This window comes from Hemitrygon akajei, chromosome 11, assembly GCF_048418815.1.
Source record: "Hemitrygon akajei chromosome 11, sHemAka1.3, whole genome shotgun sequence".
NCBI classification, from domain to species: Eukaryota; Metazoa; Chordata; class Chondrichthyes; order Myliobatiformes; family Dasyatidae; genus Hemitrygon; species Hemitrygon akajei.
In genome coordinates, this window is record NC_133134.1 from 155,321,731 (window position 1) to 155,344,028 (window position 22,298).

General features: G+C 37.6%; 1 protein-coding gene across 14 annotated transcripts in view; it reads left to right on the top strand.

The window, feature by feature from the left end:
* The window catches only part of LOC140736158 (nuclear receptor coactivator 3-like), a 218,645-nt gene extending 197,579 nt beyond the window's left edge, over positions 1-21,066 (top strand). For 13 of the 14 annotated variants that reach the window (XM_073062009.1, XM_073062010.1, XM_073062011.1 and 10 more), the window contains 10 exons: positions 250-474; positions 1,601-1,730; positions 4,551-4,722; positions 7,514-7,819; positions 9,355-9,456; positions 10,285-10,510; positions 12,070-12,244; positions 13,522-13,708; positions 15,370-15,556; positions 20,103-21,066. In XM_073062009.1, the coding sequence (XP_072918110.1) occupies positions 250-474; positions 1,601-1,730; positions 4,551-4,722; positions 7,514-7,819; positions 9,355-9,456; positions 10,285-10,510; positions 12,070-12,244; positions 13,522-13,708; positions 15,370-15,381 (1,535 nt within the window). In that variant the 3' untranslated portion in view covers positions 15,382-15,556; positions 20,103-21,066. The remainder of the gene's footprint in view (positions 1-249; positions 475-1,600; positions 1,731-4,550; positions 4,723-7,513; positions 7,820-9,354; positions 9,457-10,284; positions 10,511-12,069; positions 12,245-13,521; positions 13,709-15,369; positions 15,557-20,102) is intronic. The other variant, XM_073062023.1, reaches the window with a different exon arrangement.
* Positions 21,067-22,298: the final 1,232 nt, after the last annotated feature.

Below are 22,298 nucleotides of genomic sequence, written 5' to 3' on the forward strand. Positions count from 1 at the left end.
GGAAGAGTGGTATGACCAGCTGTCTCCCTCAAACAAAACCATGGACTATTATGTAATCATGCTTTCATTTTGCAATGAGGGACAACGTAGTTTGGGATGATGCTGGTGGTAAAATATCATCTGTCTGGACAAAACATTTATATAAGTGAATACTGTGAACTGAAATGAATATTCTGTGATAGACCTCTGTCACCTTAGGAAGGGCTTTTCATTACTCATACTCACTTTGCTGCATATTGTACTCCCCAGGTGCACAAGGTAATATGGGTATGGCTCAGCAAACAGCGATGGCCACTGGAGAGTGGGGACTGCAAAACTCTAGTGGAAATGCAGGGCCTGTGTCTATGATCAGACCAGGTGCAGAGTACAGTTCATCAATGCAAAGAGGCGTGGTGGCTAACTCCTCACTTGCAATGCAAATGCGATCTAATGGCCAGGCAAGGACATTACTCCAGCAACAGATGATGGGAATGAGTAAGCTTTCATTTCTTTTTTCTTCCCTGCTTTGACAGACCCACCTCTTAAAAAAGGAGTGCATTGCTTAATTCTGCAGTTTGATTGAAGAATAAAGGGAAGCTTAAGTAAATAAAGGCTGATTGCTGAACACAATAAAAATAATGGCAGAGTTTAGAAAGCTAAAATAAGAACAAAATTCTGGAAATACTGAACAGGTGAAGTTGTTTTTATGAAGGGCGAATTAGTTAATGTTTCAGGGTAATAATTTTTAGTTAGAACTAGAAATAGTAAAAGGTAAGTTTGAAAGTGCAGAAAAAGGGAGAATGTGGATGGGATGCCTGTTAGGCAGAGTACCTTTATTCAGTCCAAAAGACTAATCTTGAGCATTTAGTCTTCTGTCACCTTAATTCTATGCTTCACTCCCACTCTGACCACCTTCCATGCTTATAATGAAGTAAGTGCAGGCAAATAGAATTACTTGGATGGGCATCTTGGTCAGTATTGCTGGGTTGAACTTGAAGAGCTTGTTTCTGTGCTGTATTACTTTAAGACTTAATAACTGTACCTAATCTTCTGTTAAGGCACATTATAACCTTATGAATTTAACATAATTCAACAGTTTTAGATAGCTACCAATTTCTACATTCTTATTTGTAGTATTCATTCTTGTTTGATAATTTCAGATAGTTATTTTGCATTTCTCCTCACTCAGATTTCTATTTTCTTCAACTTGCCCTTTTTATCATAATATCTTTCATACCTTCCACCCTGCCACAGATCTATTTTATATTTCTTTACCTCCTTCTTCAAACCTGTTTTGTTGCTAGTCCCAGTGCTGATGATAGTCCCAGTGCTGATGAAAGGTCATTAATGTGAAATGTTTCAGTTCTTCAGTTGTCCAGAATTTCAAATATTTTGGAATATATAGCTAATTTCTTCAGTTTGGACTTGCATTTCTTTTTGTTCTGTTTTATTGAAGTGTATTAACTCTAATTGGAGCAGTTGTCTCACTATTTGAGAAAGACTAGAACAGAAATACATGTATATAATTTAATCTGTGTAAGGGTATAAATGTGGAGAAAGAAATAAGATTAATGGTCTGCTGATTTATTTAATTTTGTTGCCTATTTACCTTATTACCAAGGATCTTCAGAAATGGATATGGGTCTTGGAGGCCCTCAGTTTGGGCAACAGCAAGGTCCAGCCAATCCACCTACTTCATGGCCAGAAGGTGTTCTTCAGATGGAACAAGGTCCTTCAGGCAATCAGAACAGGTTCGTGTGTGATGGAAACTGATTTAGTTGGGCTGCCTGCTTCAAATTCTTATAAAATCGAGGATGGTATTTATATTAGAATCTGTTGGTGTTTAACTTCTGATTGATTTAGTTTATATTTGTTTCATCTGGCACTGGGATAAAAGATCAGAAGTACAGTGCCTTGTAAAAGTAGTCAGTCCCCAACCCTTTGATCAAAATCCCTGGTTGGAATACTCCTTTATGTGAATAATGTTTATTTGTGAATCCCATGCTTCTTTTTTCACAGTAGAGCCCTAAAAGCAGGGAAGATTGTAAAACATGAAAAACTAAAAATTCAAAAACTGAAATGTCAGCAGTTCAAAAGAATACATTGCCCTTTGTTCAGTGCTCAGTTAAAAAACCTGTTATTGCCAGTAGTCTTTTTGGATAAGATTTGACCAGCTCTGCACATTGTGACGGAGCAAGAATTGCCCATTCCTCCTTGCAAAATTGCTCAAGTTGTGCCAAGTTATTTGAGGAGCAGCAATGGACAGCAGTCTTGATGTCTTGCCAGAGATGTTCAATCAGCTTAGGGTCAGATTTCTGACTGGGCCACTCAAGGACATCAATTTTCTTCATTTGAAGCCAGTCCATGGTTGCTCTGCCAGTGTGCTTTGGGTCATCGTCCTGCTGAAAAGCGTCCAGTTTAAGATGGCGCCGGTGAACCTCTGCGACTTCTGGCTAATGGCTAATGAAACAAGGATAGCAACTAAATACATTGTTAACCACATTTTCCTGGCATTGCATTCATCGCAAGTAATAGTCTGTAACTTCCCTTTGGACTTGGAGGCAATTCAATGTGGCAGAACCAAGGCAAGACGAGGCGGCTTGTCTGTCGCTGAGAGCATGGAAGAGCATGAAAGAAAGGGCATAGGCCGAATCAAAGCTGCGGGGTCCAGGTGCCAGGCGCAGCAGAGCACGACGTGTGGAGGGAGAATTGCAGGCTTAATCAAAGTGGCCATGTCCAGTGTGTCCAAGCGGCAGAAGCTGTTGTTTGGACAGAGAGTTAAGCACCGGGCCAGATTGAAAAGGTCAAGGTGTTGGGGCCCGAGGTGAGGTAAGGGCCAATTAGGATCACTGCTCCATGTCGTCTACTTGGCTCTGCGCTGAACTGTGGGTCTCGGTCTCAGACACTCTTTGAGGACCAGTTCAGAAACACTGTTTCCTTGCTTTTACTGTTTGCATGATTTTTTAATTGCATATTGGGTGTTAGACAGTTTCCCCCCCATATATTTGGGGTTTGTTTTTGGATTTCTTTGTTTTGTGGCTGCCTATTAGGAGATGGAGGTTGTGTAATGTATACATACTTTGATAGTATACTTTGAACTTTGAAAGACGAACTTCCTCCGCAGTTCAAGCTTTCTGGTAGCAGGTTTTTATCCAGGTTCTCTCTGTATTTAACAGCATTCATCTTCTCATCAATCTTGACGAGATTTCTCGTCCCTGCTGCTGAAAAGCATTCCCATAGCATGATGCAACCTCCACCATACTTTACAGAAGGGATGGTTTTACGTGGCTGATGCATAGTATTAGATTTTACACTGCATGTACTGCTTAGTGTTGAGACCAAAATGTTCAGCTTTAGTCTTATTGGACCACAAGACTTTCTTCCACATCTTTACAGCATCTTCCAAGTGATGCTTTGCAAAGCCTTGACAGGCAAGGATATGCTTATTTTTAAGCTCAGGCTTCTTCCTTGCTACTCTTCCATAAATACCTTTTGTGTGCAAGGCCTTGGAGATTGTGGAGCCATGAACTTCATCTCCATTTGAAGCCACTGACTTCTGCAGTTCACTCAGTGACTGTTGGCATCACAGTATCCTGTCTTACAACTTCCATTTGTCTCCGGCGTTTAGATTTAGAGGGCTGCCTGACCTTGGTAGTGTGGCTATGCTTTCAAATTTTTTCCACATTTTTCAGATGGACTGCACTGAGCATGGAGGTATTTTCAGTGCCTTTGAGACAGTCATGTACCTTCCCCAGATTTGTCTTTCTCTATTATCATTTCTCTGACTTGTCTTGAATGCTCTTTTGTCTTCATTTTGGCTTCTTCTGTTGAAAATCTGCCGTACTATTGGAGCTTACAGAGAGAGGGGGTATTTATTCTTAAGAATTAATTGAAAGCAAGTAAACCGCCAATTTTCTACATCAACAAATTGGGTAAGTTGGTAAGCTAATATATTGAAACTGAAGAAAGTTAGCTTAGTAATTACAAAGGGGATGAATATCCACAATTTTGGTTTTTATTTTTAATAAATTGTTGACAGGCTTTGAAATTTTTCTTCTGATTTGACATGATACACAATGTTTGGTAGATTAACTCAAAAATACTTCAATATATTATTTAGAAAATGAGAGTAAAATGCGAAAATATCTGTAATTGCATTGAATATCAGAGCAAGAATGCAAGCTGAATGCTTTTTTATTTATGTTTGAGCATCGTCAGATGCAGCATTAGTTAAGTGTAGAGCAAACGTCTACCTCTGAAACCTTGTAAGTAGCTCTTACAAAGATAATTATCCATTGGAGGTATCTTTAAGGCCTTTTTGATATTACTTAGTGGCAAGTTATTGTATCATTTGCTGCTGTGATACTGTGCCCTGTTGGAACACTTTTCTGATTGGCCTTTGCACAATCAGGAGACTTCTGAGTGATTCTTGCATATTGCAGGAGATGATCAAGGGATCCTGGATTTGCTTGTGAAGATAGTTCTCTTGTGCTCCTTTAACTCCAGCTGATATTTAATAACCGGTTTGTACCTGCAATGATGAGTTTGGTTGTAAATGTTTTTTTTTGTAGGCAACCATTTGGAAGCTCCCTGGATGACCTACTTTGCCCACCCACTACTGCCGAAGCTCAGAATGATGAGAAGGCTCTATTGGATCAGTTGGACACACTGCTGAGCAATGCAGATGAAATGGGGCTGGAAGAAATTGACAGGGCATTAGGAATTCCAGATCTTATCAGTCAGGTATAGCAATGAATCCTTCACCTATTTTGTTTGATTACTCTTTGCATTTTTCTATGCATTTCCTGTGCTGAAACTGTCCATTGTTTAACAGAAAGGGCTATCAAACTTATCAGATGTTGGCTTCAACAGCATTTAATTAAGCATCTTATACATTTACTCTTATTTATTCCACTTTGCTCCTATAATGTTCTTCATTGATACATTTGCAGACGATATATACTTTTGCTGACATTTGAAGGCAAATATGCTGTGTATTTTTATCACAAACAAGAACAAATCTGCAGATGCTGGAAATCCATGCAACACACACAAAATGCTGTAAAAACTCAGCAGGCCAGGTAGCATTTTGTGTGTGTTGCTATGTATCTTTATCACTGCTTGACTGTGTTTCTACTTCCAAGGAATATATGAACCCAGAGGTCAACATTCCTTAATTGCCTACCATTTACTTTACATGTCCTTACTTCTACTTGGCTTCCCAATACACATCACTTTGCACTTCTTGAGATCAAATACCATCTGCTAATATTCTACCCAATTATTACAATCCGCCTTCTGAATCAGAGTTAGCTGAAATAATGCATTCAACAGTAGCTCATAAACATAACTGATACTCTAAGTCTCATCCCACCCTCCATTATTTGTAATAATTGCTCAGGCTGTTTTGAACAATATCTTTTTGTTTTGGTTTTCACATCTCCCTGTTTCTGCTGTTTACAGTTCAGTGTCTTCAATTATTTGAAGGAGGCTGATTTGACAAATCTTTCAGGAACAAGGAAAGCTATTTGTGTAGAGCTGCTCAATCTTCTGTTGGGTGTGATTGAGGAATTGCAATGGATCGTCCATTTGCGGTGCCTATAAAAATTATTCACCCCCCTTGAAGGTTTTCATGTTTTATTGTTTTACAACATTGAATTACAGTGGATTTAATTTGGCTTTATTGACACTGATCAACAGAAAAAGACTCTTCGTGTTGAAGTGAAAACAGATCTCTACAAAGTAATCTAAATTAATTACAAATATAAAACACCAAATGATTGATTGCATAAGTATTCACCCCTTCAGTATGACACACCAAATCATCACTGATACAGCCAATTGGTTTTAGAAGTCACATAATTAGTTAAAAGGAGATCTGTTTTTGGAGGCTTGTGTGCAGTCAAGGCATTTCCATTGATTGTAGTAAAAATACACCTGTATCTGGAATGTCCATCTGCTGCTGAGTGAGTCAGTATCGTGACAAGAACTACACCATGAAACCAAAAGAACCCTCTAAGCAACTTTGCAAAAAAGTTATTGTAATTTGTATTGTAGTTATTGTAATTATGCACAAGTCAGGAGATGGATACAAGAAAATTTCCAAGTTACTGAATATTGCTTGAAGAAATGGAAAGAATATGGCATAGCTGTAAATTTGCCTAGAGCAGACCGCCCTCAATAACTGAGTGACCGTGCAATAAGGGGACTAGTGAAGCAGGCTACCAAGAGACCTATGACAACTCTGGAGGAGGTACAAGCTTCAGTGGCTGAGATGAGAGAGACTGCGCATAGATTGTTGCCCAGGTGCTTCACAGGTCGCAACTTTATGGAAGAGTGACAAAGAGAAAGCCACTGTTGGGGAAAAAAAACTCTCAAAAAAATCTCGGCCAGAGTTTGACAGAAAGCATGTGGAAGACTCTGAAGTCAGCTGGAAGAATGTTCTGTGGTCTGATGAAACCAAAATTGAGCTTTTTGGTTTCAGACTAAACTCTATGGTGTAAGACAAACATCACACATCATCAAAAACACATCATCCCTACAGTGAAGTGGTGGGAATGCTTCACTGCAGAAGGCTTAAAAACAACAAAGCTAATATCCCAGAGTGACCAAGTCAGAGCCCAGACCTCAATCCAATTGAGAATTTGTGGCTGGACTTGAAAAGGGCTCTTCACTCATGATCTCCATGCAATCTGACACAGCTTGAACAAGTTTGTAAACAAGAATGGAGAAGAGTTGCAGTGTCCAGATGTGCAAAACTGATGGAGACCTATCCACATAGACTCAAGGCTGTAATTGCTGCCAAAGATGCATCTACTAATTACTGACTTGAAGGGGGTGAATACTTATGCAGTCAATTAATTTGTATTTTATATTTGTGATTAATGTAGATTACTTTGTAGAGATCTGTTTTCACTTCAACACGAAAGAGTCTTTTTCTGTTGATCAGTGTTAAAAAAGCCAAATTAAATCCACTGTAATTCAATGTTGTAAAACAATAGAACATGAAAACTTCTGCAGGGCGGTGGGGTGAATACTGTTTATAGGCACTGTAATTCTTCATAGTATTTTAGTAATACTGGGACCACACTAATTCCAGGTTATTGTATTCATAGGTTCCTCTTTTGTTTGCATTGAACCAACCAATGAGAATGACTTTTTAAGCAACTGAGTGGAATTTTGTTTTGCTTTTTTGGAAAGAGCTTCACACTTATGCAAATAATGTCAAATTAAAGCATCAAAATGCAGTGTATTACATGAACGTCTTGTATGTAGTATTACAATTGTGTGTGTATAAAACTTGTTCATCACTTTGCATGTTAACATTATGCAAAATGATTTGCAATGTTGCAAATGAAGTGGATTGACAAATCTAAAAGAGAAATGGCTTGGTGCCATAAACTAGGCTACTCTCTTTGTATAGAATTTGAATTTATGAATTATAATTTGAAAATATTACATATGAATATTTGAATTACCTTGTCTAAAGGTTTTGATAATTAATTGAATTAACCTTTTTTATTTTGCTGCCTAGGCCCAGCCTCTTGAGGCACACTCAGAACTGTTTTCGGGTCAAGACACAGCCATGATGTTAGAACAGAAAGCTATGTATAGTCAGCCATTTCCTTCGCAGGCTGGTCCAGCACAAGGATGCTATCCTTCCATGCAGGGCCAACAACCAGGTTTTAATCCCATGATGAATCAAATGGGCCAGCAAGGCAGCTTTCCCCTTCCCAACATCCACGCCAGAGCAAACTTTGCTCGACATCGTATGATGAATGCTTCTGCTCCCAAACAACTTAGATTTCAACTTCAGCAGAGGTTGCAAGGACAACAGCAGGTAAGAGCAGCTTTGAATGTGTTTCTTTGGAGACTGATTATAGCCATCTTGAGAGACCAGTTGGAAGGATGCTATTACAGAAGGTTCTTTTTCAATTTTAGTGTGGAAGAAACACTAGTGCACCTGCTAGATCATTTTAAAGTTAATTAGTTTGGTGCAAATCAATGGCTCTTAAAAGATTTATGGTTAGATTGTTCAAAGATGTTTCAAAGTTACATTATTGACCAAATTATTTCCAGCCAAGTTAGAGATGATTGTGTAATTAAATCATTGATCAAGCCTGTTAATTGCAGTGGAGTTAAGTGACTGAACTTATTCAGTGCATGTAATTTTTATTTACCCTTCATTTTACTCTATTTCTATTAAGAAGTTACCCAGCTTTTACTGGGAGACACTTCTGTAGTTTCATCCACATAAATTGATAAACTGTTTTGTACAGTGGCCTATTCCAGCCTGCCTTATTTCTTGGCTAATATTGTGTTGCCAATTCTGTTGAACATTCTGCCAACACCAGCAAGTATGCAATTAAACAAACCACTCTGATAAGAGAGACAGAGGAGTACTTGACCTCTGACAAATAACATTTCATTATAGAAGTTAATATTAACTTTAACCCTCTCCACAGAAATAACATGTTTTATAGAAATTATGTTTTTACTATTTAGATTTTAAGTTTTTAAATGGATATTGAATTTCTTGAAAAAAGTTATATTTCAATATTCCTTCCTGAAACTGAAATCCCTTTTTACTACTGGATTATATTTTGTCATTAAAGATGCATAGTACTTGCCTGAGGAAAAAAAAAATTACACTCAACACTACTTGTACCGAATATATTCACGCAAAGTGTTGGAACACCAATGCTGGCTTCCCTTTAATCTGATTCATGTCAATAACATTACCAGCATCTAAGAAATGGAAGCTGTTACCAGTGTAAATGTGCAGACCCTTGCCCTTTCCCCCAAATCTATCACAGCCAAATCCATGGTATATTGTTTTGATTTTTACCATTGTTATGATTCTACATCAGCCATGAGTATTATTGTGGATCTCCTGTTTATCAGGGCTGTTAGATTTTAGTATTTCAAAGGAACCAGTTGTTTTAGAAATTTGCAAAGATTACTCTGTAATCAAATGGAAATTTTTTTTGGCCTTTGTACAGAAGGTATGGACATTACTTGTCACTTCCCCATGCAAAGGGAAATCCATTTGATATCTTGTACTTGGGCTGCCTGCTCACTTTGATTACTGCTGCTGCTGTTCCTCATGGAAAATGGCAATTTTTCTTGATAATGGGGGATGTGGTAGAAATAAAAAGATTATTCAAACTTGTGTTTAATTAAGAAAATAAGATGAAAAGAAAATAAGAGTATAAGAATATGAGAGCAGAATTCAGCCCATTGAAAAGGAATAGTAATAGGTCATATGCCACTAGGCTTCTTGTATTTTGGGAAATGTGGTTTGCTGCAGTGTGTGGAGTACAGTCTATATCTGAATCGGATTGGATATATTTAATTCATACTTACATTTTGAAGCTTATGAATCCAAATCGTCAGTCCCTTGGAGTCAAACTGGAAAATCCCAATACGGTTAATCCAGCTCTTCGGCCAGGCATCCAGCAGCAAATGGTAGCACAGGTAATGATTCATCTTCAATCTTTTATTGTCAAGATATTAACCTGTTTTTACAAAAATAATATTTCTCCCATAGATTAATTTCTAAATATCATTCCTGTGTGCGTATAGGTTTTCCGTCATTGAAATACATGACCTGAATTCATAATCTGAATTTGTCATATAATAAGTCTATTGCATACATTTATAATGACTTCCGGCCTCTCCTGTATTATCACTGTACTCATTCTGCATACAGTTTTCATTAAGCAAACATGCTATGAACATTTTTTAGATTCAAAAGGTCTGATTTGTAGTTACTACATAGAGAATGTGTATCAATGAGAGTTGGTGAAAGTTACTCAAGTGGCCAAAGTCTCAAATAATCCATCTCTGCCTGACATTTAAAAAAACTATTTATTCCAGCCCAGAGACAGTGTAACTTTTCATATGCAGTTATCTTTGACAGTTCCTTTATAAAAGTATTCAGACCCTAACTCATTATTCACATAAGTGAGTATTACAACTGGGGATTTTGATCAATTTAACTGCGAATTTTTATTTGTGAACCCCATGCTCCATTTTTGACTATGGAGCCCAAAGAGCCCATGATGGTGCTGGCTGAGTTTACAGCCCTCTGCAATTATTTAAATTAAATTATCATTGTTTCATGCTGATCTACCATTGTTATTAGTATTTGGATAACATGAGTAATCTACCACTGTTTTGGAACTTACACACAATGCCCTGTCTTCTCAACGTGATACAAAATTACACATTCGCACTCCAATCCTGGCAATGGTTTGTGAATTACTGTGGGCTGTTTACGTCGTCTTCTGTACTCATTTATAGGGCTTTCTCAATGCACAGATGATGGCCCAGAGACACCGAGAGCTCTTGAGTCAACAGCTCCGTCAGAGGCAGATAATGCATCGAGCCATGATCATGCGACAGCACCAACAGCAAGGTTTCAGTCCTCCACCCAATGTAACGGCTCCTACTGGCATGGAAGCTCCCATGGGAGGTCCTCAGATAACTCCGGCATCACCGCAGCAATTCACGTACCCTGCAAATTATGGTATAAAATTCATTCATTTTGCATTGCATTTATGTGCTGTCCTATCTCCGTTATCAAAATAGACCTTCTGTGTTCAACAGTGAGTTCAGTGTTATCACACATTTCCAGCCTTTGTTCTTCATCCCTTTTATTTTAGTTATTTTAGGTAACTTTATTTTATGTCCAGTATTTGTCATTTAATCCCAACTCCAAGCACAGACCTGCCTTGCCCTCTTTCCCTCTCTGCTTCCATTCCAACCCATCCTTTTGCTGGATCTCAAACCTTTTAGTCTATAACTCTTCCAAGTTCTGATCAGAAATATTAACTCTTTCTGTCTTCATAGATACCGTGTGACCTCTTGAGTATTTTCAGCAACTGCTGTTTTTAATATCCTTTATCAACTGTAGCTGTCAGCATTTCCTTATCGTTTTTTTACAAAATTTCCCCATACCTGCTCCAAGCCTCTAAAATCCCTGTGCCTCGAATTCTGGCCTTGGTGAGATTGCACTTGGAGTATTATGTGCAGTTTTGGTCTCCTAGCTATAAAGTGGATATGCTTAAGATAGAGAGTCCAGAAATGTAATCAGAGGCTTGAGTCATAAAGAAAGACTGAATATGCTTGGACTGTTTTACTAGAGTGAAGGAGGCTGAGGAGGTGATCTAATAAAAATACAGTAAGTCATGAGGGGTGTAGATAAACTAAATGGTCAGAGTTACTTTTTGCCTAGGATAAGTAAGTGATAGGAATATGTGCTAGATAGCACATATCTAATGTGAGAGCGGAATGATTTACAGGGAACCTGAGGGGGAGATGAAGGATCTCAATCTGGAATGTCTGTTGCCCATTTCACTGCATAGATGCTGTCTGACTCAATGAATTCCTCCAGTGTCTCTTGTTAGGAAACAAATCGGAATTAGTTTATTATTGTCTCGTGGACCAAGGTACAACGAGAAGTTTGTCTTGCCTACTGTTCATACAATTCATTACCCAGTGTACTGAGGTAAAATAAAATGCAGAATAAAGTGCAACAGCTACAGAGAAAGTGCAATATAGGTAGGCAATGAGCTGCAGGATCATAATAAGGTAAATTGTGAAGTCAATAGTAGGGAACCATTCAATTGTCCTATAACATTGGGGAAGTTGCTATCCTTGAGCTTGGGTACGTGCATTTGAGCTTTTGTATCTTCTGCATAAGGCTAGGGTGGCTGGCAAAGATCTTTTGATCTCATGGAAGATTGTCAGTGTTTTGCCTGTTTGTATATATGCGTGGGGTCGAGGAGAAACCCGCATCCTGCTAAATCTGCGCCTGAACTAACCTGTTGATGCCCATTATCTATGTAGATGAAAAAAATACCATGTGGTCAGTGGCATGGAGATACTGCCTGTCCAGTAAGAGTCAACGTGGGAAAAATTACAAAATGAAAATCTGTTTTATCTGCTGGAATTGCAGTGAAACATCTTTGCCTTTGATTGCAAAGGGGTTTTTATTGGTAAATTGATAAATGACTGGTTATTCAGAAGTGTCAATGGATTGGCTGTGAATAGCAGGAACTGGGTTAACTAATTTTCTCTATGCAGGTATGAATCAGCAGACTGATCCAGCTTTTGGCAGGGCTCCCAGCCCTCATAATGCACTCATGTCAAGAATGGGCCCTTCACAAAATCCCATGATGCAACACCCTCAGGCTGCTTCTGTCTACCAAACAACCACTGACATGAAGAGCTGGTCCACTGGAAATATGGGTGGAAATAGGTACGTTGTATAGAGCTATTGGTTAATGCAGAAGCTATTTGGATTGTTTGCACTATTTCAGGTTAAGACATACGGTTCAATAGAGGTTTTGCTTTGCATTTTGGGTTCCAGCACAATAATATATAGGCTACATTGCTTGCTTAGAGTTTTCATATTTTTGCGAGGGAGGTGGCTTGTCAGTATGTGCTGTATGTGAGGATCACAGCTGTGAACCCAAAACTTGAATGATTGGGTTAAAAAAAAAAATAAATCAGTCCAAAGAACTCCAAAGATGTTTTCTAATTCTGTTTTGGCACTGAACTGAACTGAATCAGTCGTTCATACATTGTCAAACTGAAGCAATTTGCACTCAGTATCCACTTTATTAATTGCACCTATATACCTCATTAATACAAATTTCTGATCAGCCAGTCATGCATAAAATGCGTAAAAGCATGCAGACATTGTGAAGAGATTCAGTTGTTCAGACCAAACATTAAAATGGGGAAGAAATGTGATCTGAGTAAGTTTGACTGTGGAATGATTGTTGGTGCCTGATGGGGTGGGTTGAGTATCTCAGAAACTGCTGATACGCATGAAAAGCTCACGAGAACAGTCTCTAAAGTTTATGGTGAGAAAAACAATTCTTTGGGGTAAAGAAAACAGCTTGTTAATGAGAGAGGTCAGAGGAGAATGGTCAGACTGGTTTGAGCTAGCAGGAAAGAAACATTAACTCAAAAACCAGGCATCACAGCAATGATGTGCAGAGGAGCACCTCTGAATGCACAGCAAGTTAAAACTTGAAGTGGAAGGGCTACCACAGCAGAAGACCACAACCATACAACAGGAAGTACCTAATAAAGCGGCCATTGAGTGTATGGCTACCCTTCGAAGTCTTACTTTTTTTAAAAATGAGATTAACCTCTCACTCCGAATTTGTATTGCAGGTCTATAGTGGGTTTGAATTAGAAATCACTTGTACCAATACTATATGTGTAGTGTGAGGTGGAAAGTCAGCTAGACTATGTGAGTTATGAACCAAAAGCATCAATATTTCTTCTCTGTATAGGTGATAAAAGCTGAAACAGCTGGCATAGCGAACAACAAATTTGCTAGAAAAGATAAGAGAAAGGCATTGGGCTTGTTTCTTTTAAAGGGAGATAGCCAAAGGGTTAAATGCCCTCCTAACACATGAATCTTACTTGTATCATGCAGACATCATTACTCTGGAATAGTCTACTGTGATTAATGGAATTGAATAGGTGAAAATTAGTTTATCTTGTTTTTTTACCCTGCAGTGCTTTTCCTCAGCAATCTCCACAGCAATTTGGGCAACAGACAAATGCCAGCACGTATAACAACCTGATGAATATGAACAACAATATGCCAGTAAATGCCAGTGGTAACAGTATGGGTCAGATGCCAGGGCAGATGGGCATGGCCCCAATGTCTGTGTCAGGGATATCAACCATGGGTCCAGAACAGGTAGGAATTTTCATTTAATAAATGTGTTTACATAGAATCTCTGTCTTACTATATCCCAAAAGTGTTTTTACAACCAGTAAAGCATTTTTAAAAAGTGTGATCCACAAGAAATAGGATGATAAGTAATCTTGAGGCCTGTGAATCTACTGTGCTGTGTTCTTAGCTCAGGACTGAAATCATCCATTTTCTTGTCCTTATCCCATACTTCTTAATGCCCACAAACCTGTCAATCAAGTTTGCAGTATACTTGATGAAGCATTTAGAACTCACTGTGACAGGGGTTTCTTAATATTTGCAAACCCTTGGCGTTGGAAAGTTTATTCATTTCAGTCCAAAGCAAGAAATTCAAAATTCTGAGTTCTACACTCTACAAGTTCAAGGATCAATATTTCAGCATATAACTTGTTAAGCCCCTTAAAATTTAGCATGCTTAAATAAAATTACTTATTTGATATGTTCAGAGAATTTAGGCCCATTCTACATTATCTTGCCTCATAGGACAACTTATTTATAGCAGGAACCAACCTAGTGAACCGGTTATTAATGAAATTTCTTGAGGCCTGGGACACTGCACTGAGGAAATGTGGTTGCAGTGTTTCTTTCATATAAATCTGCATTAGATTAAAGTATTAAAATAAAGAAGATTACTCCCAATGCATGTACATCAGGACCTACTTAAAATCTAGCTGAGGTTGCCAAGTCTTGATCCCTGCTGCATGGTTTGAGGGGATGGTGAAGGTAAATAGATAAATCCCGATTGCAGTTCTGATGAAGGGTCTCTGCCTGAAACAGTGGCTGTCTATTTCCCGATGTATGTTGCCTGACCTCCTAAATTCCTCCTGCATTTTGTGTGTATTACTCTGGATTTTAAGCATCTGCAGAATCTTTTGTGTTTATGAAATAGATAAATCAATTACAATTTTATATATATGTATCTATCTCCATCTAAAGTCAAACTGCAATATTTTGATTGCTTGTGAATGATAATATCTATATTTTTGACTAAGACCCTGGCCTGGTAATGAAATGAAGGTTGTGCACAGAAGATCCAAGAAATGCGAGAGTAGTAGTTTTGATTTTATTTTTCAGGAAGTGAAACTAATTTATGTCCTGAACGTGGAGTAAATCAAGTATCCAGTCACTTGTCACAGAGCAAAACAGATGATTTTTACGCAGCCAGGGCCAGTGCAGAACAGTGGCAATGTAATGAATGTATTTAGCCACACATCCTGAGTAGGGATAGTTGTAGCAGTAGCAGTAATTTGGGGTTTTGTTTGCTGTGTCCTTTATATCTCTGATGATGCTGTAAGGATGTCTTGTGTGGAAAATGGAAATGCCACAAACAGACAGCTTAGGTTCTGTTAATTTCATTTCTCTGTCTCCAAGTGCATGTTGCATTATTTTTGTAAAAGTAAGTTTAAAAACTTGTAGGTCACTAGGTGCAGCAACATTTTATAGGGTTTAAGAGAAGCTCCTGGACTGTTTAATTCGATTTCTTCACCTTGACATTTGATTTTTGTCATGGGACAAAAAAATAGATTGTTTGCCGTCACTGATGTCACTTTTGAGTACCAAAGGAAATTGTGAATTATTTTACTGAACTGCCTTATATTTTTTTGAAACAACTGACTGCATATTTTCTATTTTTTTTTATGGAACAGAAATATTGCTGACAACTCAGGATGACTGTTCATCAATCCAAAAGGTTAACCTGGGTCCACGCGGCTTGTGAAATCAGTGCACTAAGGATCTACGGTAGACACTTGCACAGAGAAGGAAATGGTGCCATCTTATGTGCTGCTGGTGTTTGGTGTGGCCCAACCAGAACCACTGTGCCAGCCTGCTAAGGTGTTCATTTCTTAACAATGGAGAACTGTTTCTCTGTTTTTATTAGATGTTTTATCGAAAAGCAGACTCTTGGCAACAGTACAGAGCCGGATCGAAAACTCAAATTGTTTAGGATTTGCTTTGGTTTTTAATTCTCCTCTGATGTCATCTTTGCTTGCCAAATCTAACATCTACTTTATTGCAGTACCCAGCCATGCTTTATTTTTCCTGACAGTATTGTGACATGTCACTCGCAATGTGGTCATTATACAGTTACGGACATTTGGGGGCAAAATGCCAAGTGACAGCATAGAACAGTGTGCTTGTGGATGCACTTTAGAGAAGATTGAAGTAGTCGAGGTTCACTGTTCTTGTGATCAGTGTAGCCATAGCTGCACATTGGCACATCCTTGATTTTGTTTGGATCATCTTTGCATTAAGTATTCCTCATTAGTATTTCAAAGATCACAACTATCTGTATCTCAACATCCAACTTTTTAAATCTGCATATGCAATGCCTAGCAATAATAATCTTCATTTTAAAATACTGCAGATAAAATTTTGAAATGGGAGTAATGTAAGGTGTATGCTGTTGACTCTAAGCAAGGTACTGCAGCATAAAACACCTGGAAGCTGGCTCCTGTGAATATATCATGTAAATAATGAATACAATATTATATTATATATACACTTTTATAGGTCACATCTACGGATTTTTTTTTGTTTGCACAGCATTGGTGAGGCTAATTATTTGATGGACTTATTTCTGTACACTTGCCTTTTAGCATCAGTTCAGGTTGTTAGTCCTGTTTGCGCCTGGCCTTGACAATAGAACTAATTTGTACAAATGTGCAAAATGTTTAGATTTCCCCATGTTACCATCTAAACTTAATTTTACAAAAAGGCTGCATTTTTTCTCTTTCATAATTGTTGTCCCTCACTTTCCCCAGTTTCATTTACAAAAGAAGAAGCTTCTGAAAAGTACGACTGTATTAACCTTGACCCTTAATCAAGACTTAAATCCACTGAACAATTGATTAAAACGTTGAAGAAGGATTTATTTCTCACTGGTTTCCCTTTTAATTTGTATTGAGATAGAATTCCCCATCAAGCCATTTGATCATCCTCACCTCTGAGAGGAAGGGAGGGAGTTACCTGTAAATTGTTGAACAGTTAATAATTGCTGATTTCCTTGTGATGGATGATGTGAGAATCATGTTGAAGAGAAGACTTTCCGCTACTTCTATAAATTCAGGGAGATGGAATATAATTTTCATCATTAAAATGTGATCCAATTCTGATGTCGGGCCTCAAGTGACATTGCCTCAGACAGCAATTTATGCAGCTGTACTCCAAAGGAACAGCAGCTTGTACATGATGTAACTTACTGATTCTGTATAACTCTGAACGAGCAAACTCCATAATGATTTAATGAAAGAGTGTCAGAACTGACCAATGTGCAATTCCACGGGCAACACAGTAATATAAGGCTAACTTTTGTTCGCTTTGGATCTTGTGGGTGCTGGTGTTCCGTCTGACTTCAGCTCATTGATCTGGAAGAACTGTGTTAGCAGTAAATGCCACTGATATCAAAATGTTTAATCAAAAACAAAATTCTTTGAATGAAGGGGGAATTTTTTTTCTTGGCAGTTAGAAACACAAATGTAAACTGTAGGTGAATGAGCCTAGTAAACTATAAATATAATATTGACAAATCATCTTAAAGATAACACAGGCTGGAGTTCTTTTACATACCTTTAATTGTTCATTGCCCGAGCAATTCTACTTCGTTTTACCATACATTTTCCCTGTTTCTTCTGTAATTTGTTTCTGAGTACCATTGTTTGATATCATCTTAATGATTCATATGATAGATAGGTCTGCTACTGTATTAAGAAGTAAAATATTCAGCAAGGACATACATACAAAAATCACAGCCTCTAGTTTAATGCAGAGTTTGTTATTCTACTGTCAAGATGAAACTTGCTTCCCCAAATAAAGACAGCATCATAAATGGATATTTAATAATTTTAACATAACTGTTCAGCTAGTAAAGAAATCTATGCAATAATTCAATCACAATTATTGTTTATGTGGAGGTTGAGACAAGATGCTGTTTCTGGCAACAATTACAGATATTACCACAAATTGAAGTATCACAAATTGCACCCACTTTGGTTGAAGCAATTGATATGTTTTGTGCAGTTAATGGCCTGAGGCTAACTCTGATCATATTGATCACTTAACAGGTTTTTATTAAATGACTGGTTGCTTTTAACAGCAGCGGATACATTCCACAAGTATTCAATGGAGGGTTGTTTTTGTACAACGCATACAGAGGAGAAACACAGCATTTAATATTGACTTTTAGTAAACTAATGACTGTTTTTGACTTGAGAGCATGTTTGCTTCAATAGGAGAACATTGATCAAAACGCCCTGATTTTGTTCACATTGGATGCCAGAGTGGTGCAGCAAAGCCATCTCACAGCTCCACTAACCTAGATTTGGTCTTGACTTTACAACTCCACCCATGCATGGAGATCTTAGGTTTCCTCTATGGCTGTGTGGATTTCCTACAGTACTCCAGTGCCCTTCCACATTCCAAAGTATTCTGATTAATAGGTTAATCAGCAAAATTAATTTGAGTGCAGATGAATAATTGGAGAATTTTGGTCAGGGAGGTTAGGTTGTTGATGTTGCTGCAATTAGAAAATTATGATTCTCATAATAGGTGCTTGATAATCAGCATAGATATTGTAGGCTGAAAGGCTGTTTCTCTCTTGTTTGACTCTTGTCTCTTAAGAAACCCTCGCTGACCTCTGCTCAAGCTGTAATAGGTCAATATTGGGCAGGTATTTGTGCTCCATAGTGTGCACATGAACCAAACAAAACTCTGGCTGTCTGAAGTCAAACATGGATGAAGTTGAGCAGTAGGTACAGCACTGGTATTACAGCTCATCTGCTGTTTGGCCAAGTTGTCCAGTGGAAAATACTTACGTGCCTGTTGACTCCACTCATCTGGAAATTAAGAACCAGTTCTTAAGTTGTGAAAGTGGTATTAAATATTTACACATGTGTAATTCGGAGTTGAGAATTTATTTCGCCAGACTTTTTTTATTAAAGGGGAATCGGTTAAGTGAAACTACTCAGGTTTGCTATACATCTAGATTTGTGTCAAAACAAAAAAAAAGCAGTTCAATTATCCTCATGTTGTGTGGGGGCTGAAAACAACCCAGTAACCTGACATCATGAGTAGGCTGGCTGCAGTGCAGTAGCAGATTCTTAGTATGAAATACCTGGGGAAAAATGAATGCTTCGTTATATTCAGGTGCATTTCTTGTATCTCAAGAAGGAAACAGATATTTAAAATGCAAATTTTTACATTCAGTGAAGAATAATATAACCAGTTAATGTGCATCTGTTATTGTTCAACGTTTTTTAAAACTTTCACACTGTAGGGAAATCACTTTCCTTTTAAGAAGTAGGCATGCTGATACAACAGATTTCCAGAACATCCCAACTAACACATTAGAAACTGTGGATGTCAGGCAGGATTTCTGATTTGAAAGTATTCAGGTCTCAAACTGCAGCCCAGTATATGAACATTCCTTGGTGCCTGAACATGCCCAGTTACATCTGGTGACATGGTACCTTTCACACTTGGGCATTCTCAACACAAACTATATTTTAGAGTTAATTCAGGATTGGTTCTTCTGGTACTAGTCCAAGGTGATGGCATGGGAAAAAAAATCACTTGCATCTTACGGGAAAAGCCCATTACTTATGTTCTATAACATTTCCAATTTACAAAATTAGTTATTTTACATGATTTAGTGAAACTGCATTTTATTTTTCTTTCCAGAGCTATTAACTGCAAAATTAAAAAAGCAATATTTGATCTTTTTAAAAAATTGAATTAACTGCTGATTGTATTGTCTTGGCTACATTTTTTGTTTCAGCAAGGAATATTTTAAAAATCAATACATCCACTCCTCTTAAAACATGTTTATTCCTTCAACATATGGAATTGCTCCTATTCCTGAAAGGTGTAAAGTTATCATTGGATGAGGAGGGGCACACTTGTCCTTGCTGAAGAAATTTAAAAGGACTTTGATTTCCTTTATAGCTCAGAAGACTCAGGCACATAGCAGCTGAGTCTCATAGGACAGGTTCAATCCATTTTTTAAACTGTGGAAGAGGACTGATGCTCAATAGTTGTCCCTTACTGACTCTGGGGAGGAAGAAACTGGCTGGGAATCTTACTCACAATACTGATAAAATTTATACATCAATGGATATCGGGGTAGCCAAGGGACAAAGATTAGCCATGTAAAGCAAGCTCTGCAGGATTGCTGTTGAGTAGTTGCTGTGGGGTTGGGTATCTCAGGCCACAGTTTCCTGTGAAACAATGGTCCAGCATGGATCCAATGCCATCAGGAAGGAAGGCAGTGTAGGAAAACAGATTTTGTGAGGATAATGTATCTTTAGTCAATTTAAAATGACTTGGATTTTATTCAAAGTGAAACTTCAGTGACACTGTTTACAAATGAGTATCATCCTTTCAGGCTGAACACTGACTTTGAGTAATATCAGTAACTCATTGAAAAATGAAAAGGTTGGGCTGCATGTTTTCAGACCACCACGTTGATTTCCACCCTTCCTTGACAGTAAGTGACCATTTTACCCAATGTACTTCACATCACAGAATGAGTTCAGAGCACTGTGAATAAAATGGAGTTATATTTTTAATGCTGAGAATTACCATTTTAAATTTCTGTACGATTATTATGTGTGATCTTAACTGGTGCTCTTGGAGATTTGGGATTTCTAGGTAAAATGTGTGCGATTATAGATTTTTAATTTTTGTTTTCATTTCTAGATTGCTTATGGCTTTAGAAATTGAGATTGTGTATTCAAACCCATTTCTTAACTGATAACACCAAATTGTACATTAATATAGTTAATGTATAGGTTTATTCAGTGGAGCAAACTATTTATTATTTAAATAAGAAATAATTAAATGCAAGTATTATAATGAGTCACTTTTTGTTTTTTCCCTTTTTGCTTCTGCCCTTATTGTTTTTAATTCTCTGTATCATAATTATGGATTTGATAAATTTATCATGCTGGAAAAGCAATATTTGAAAGGCCATCTGGTGGAGACGCAGTATTGAAGAGTAGAAAGGATTCAATGAAGCATAGTCTCAAGATTTCTAATGTATCCCTATGTTACATTTCGAGCAAAGCAAGGTATGAAAGCAAATTAATTTTAAGATGGCTCCGCAGAATAAAGGTAGAATGGTTAGCAGATATTGCTTTGACTGATTATTCGCCTCAATGTTAATGTTGTAAATTAAGATTTCTATTTAAAATGTCTTTGGCGATTTGTTACCGTATCTTGCTATTCAGCTGTTTGGAAACAGATGTTGTAAAAAAGCATTCTGTAAAAGATGTACATTAAATACACACAAGCCATGTCTGAATAAATTTTCATGATATTAAAGTGTGTGAATGTGAATGTTAAAACGACATAGTTGTACCATGTGTATCTTTTTATTCACTGATTGTTAATGATGATCTTACTAACACTTGACCAAGAAGAATATCAAACTTGAAGGATAAGTTTTCAAGAAATAGGGTTCACAGTTTTTTATAATTTCAACAGAAAATCTGTTTAAACATTCATTTTCATATTGATGTGCAATTCTCTAAATTAGAAAGACAGTTCATCAATGATAGCATACTATTAACATGTTTATCATTGTGTTCCTCTTACCGTGCCAGTTACTCAGATGTTGCTCCATTTCTTTGAAGTTTAGCTGTCCTGTAACATCAAGAATGTTCAGAGGATTCGATGCTCAAACTGTTGTTGGTCCTTAAGAGTCAGTGCCTTGACACCAGGAAGTAAGTTTAGGAAGTGTGTGATTGGCATCCTAGCTGGCTTTACTCCCTGGAAACATTACAAACGGTCATTGCCTTGCAGTGCAGGAGGAGACCAGGCAGTTTCTTTCTGAGCACAAAGAAACTGAACAGGATCATACCGACCCAAGATCTGGCAAGCACTGACGTGGGACTGTATCCTCTATTTCAAAATGTTACTTTGGTTGATTTATTAAGGGACTTCACTTGTTAAGAGAACTATAATTTCATTCATCCGAGATTTAACAAAGAGATATAAATTTAAAAATAATATCGTGCCAATCCCGACATTGAGTATAACCTTTTGGTAAAAACCAGCGTTTTGTAATTATTTAGCAGATTTTTTCATGTTATTTGCAAATTGGGAATCTGAAGATTTTTAAAAATAGGTATGTACTGCTTAGTAGCATTGTTAGTTTTGAACATGTGAGCTTTATAGACAATTGCGTTTGGAGTCTGGGATGTTGGTGGCAAGTTTGAATTCCACCCAGCAGTATTTTGAAGCAGAACAGATCCCAAACTTGATTAGGTATCTGTAAGGACTCATGGAAAGGGAAATTTCAGAAGCAACAGGTCAGCTCTCACATTTTTTTTTAAAAAAAACAGGCTTGTTTGCAAAATCCCCCTGAGGTTTTCCCTCATCATTTTCTAACCTTTAGAGCTGCAGTGCTCCAAGAAGTACCCACACTTTCCTGCCCATTTTGATCACCTATAATTTAATCACTGCTTTTAATGACCTTGCTTTCAGCTGTAAATCCCTAAGTTCTAGAATTACCTCCTTTAAAATTGTTTGCCATTTTACTACGTTGAAATATTCCATATCCTACCTTTTTGATAACCGT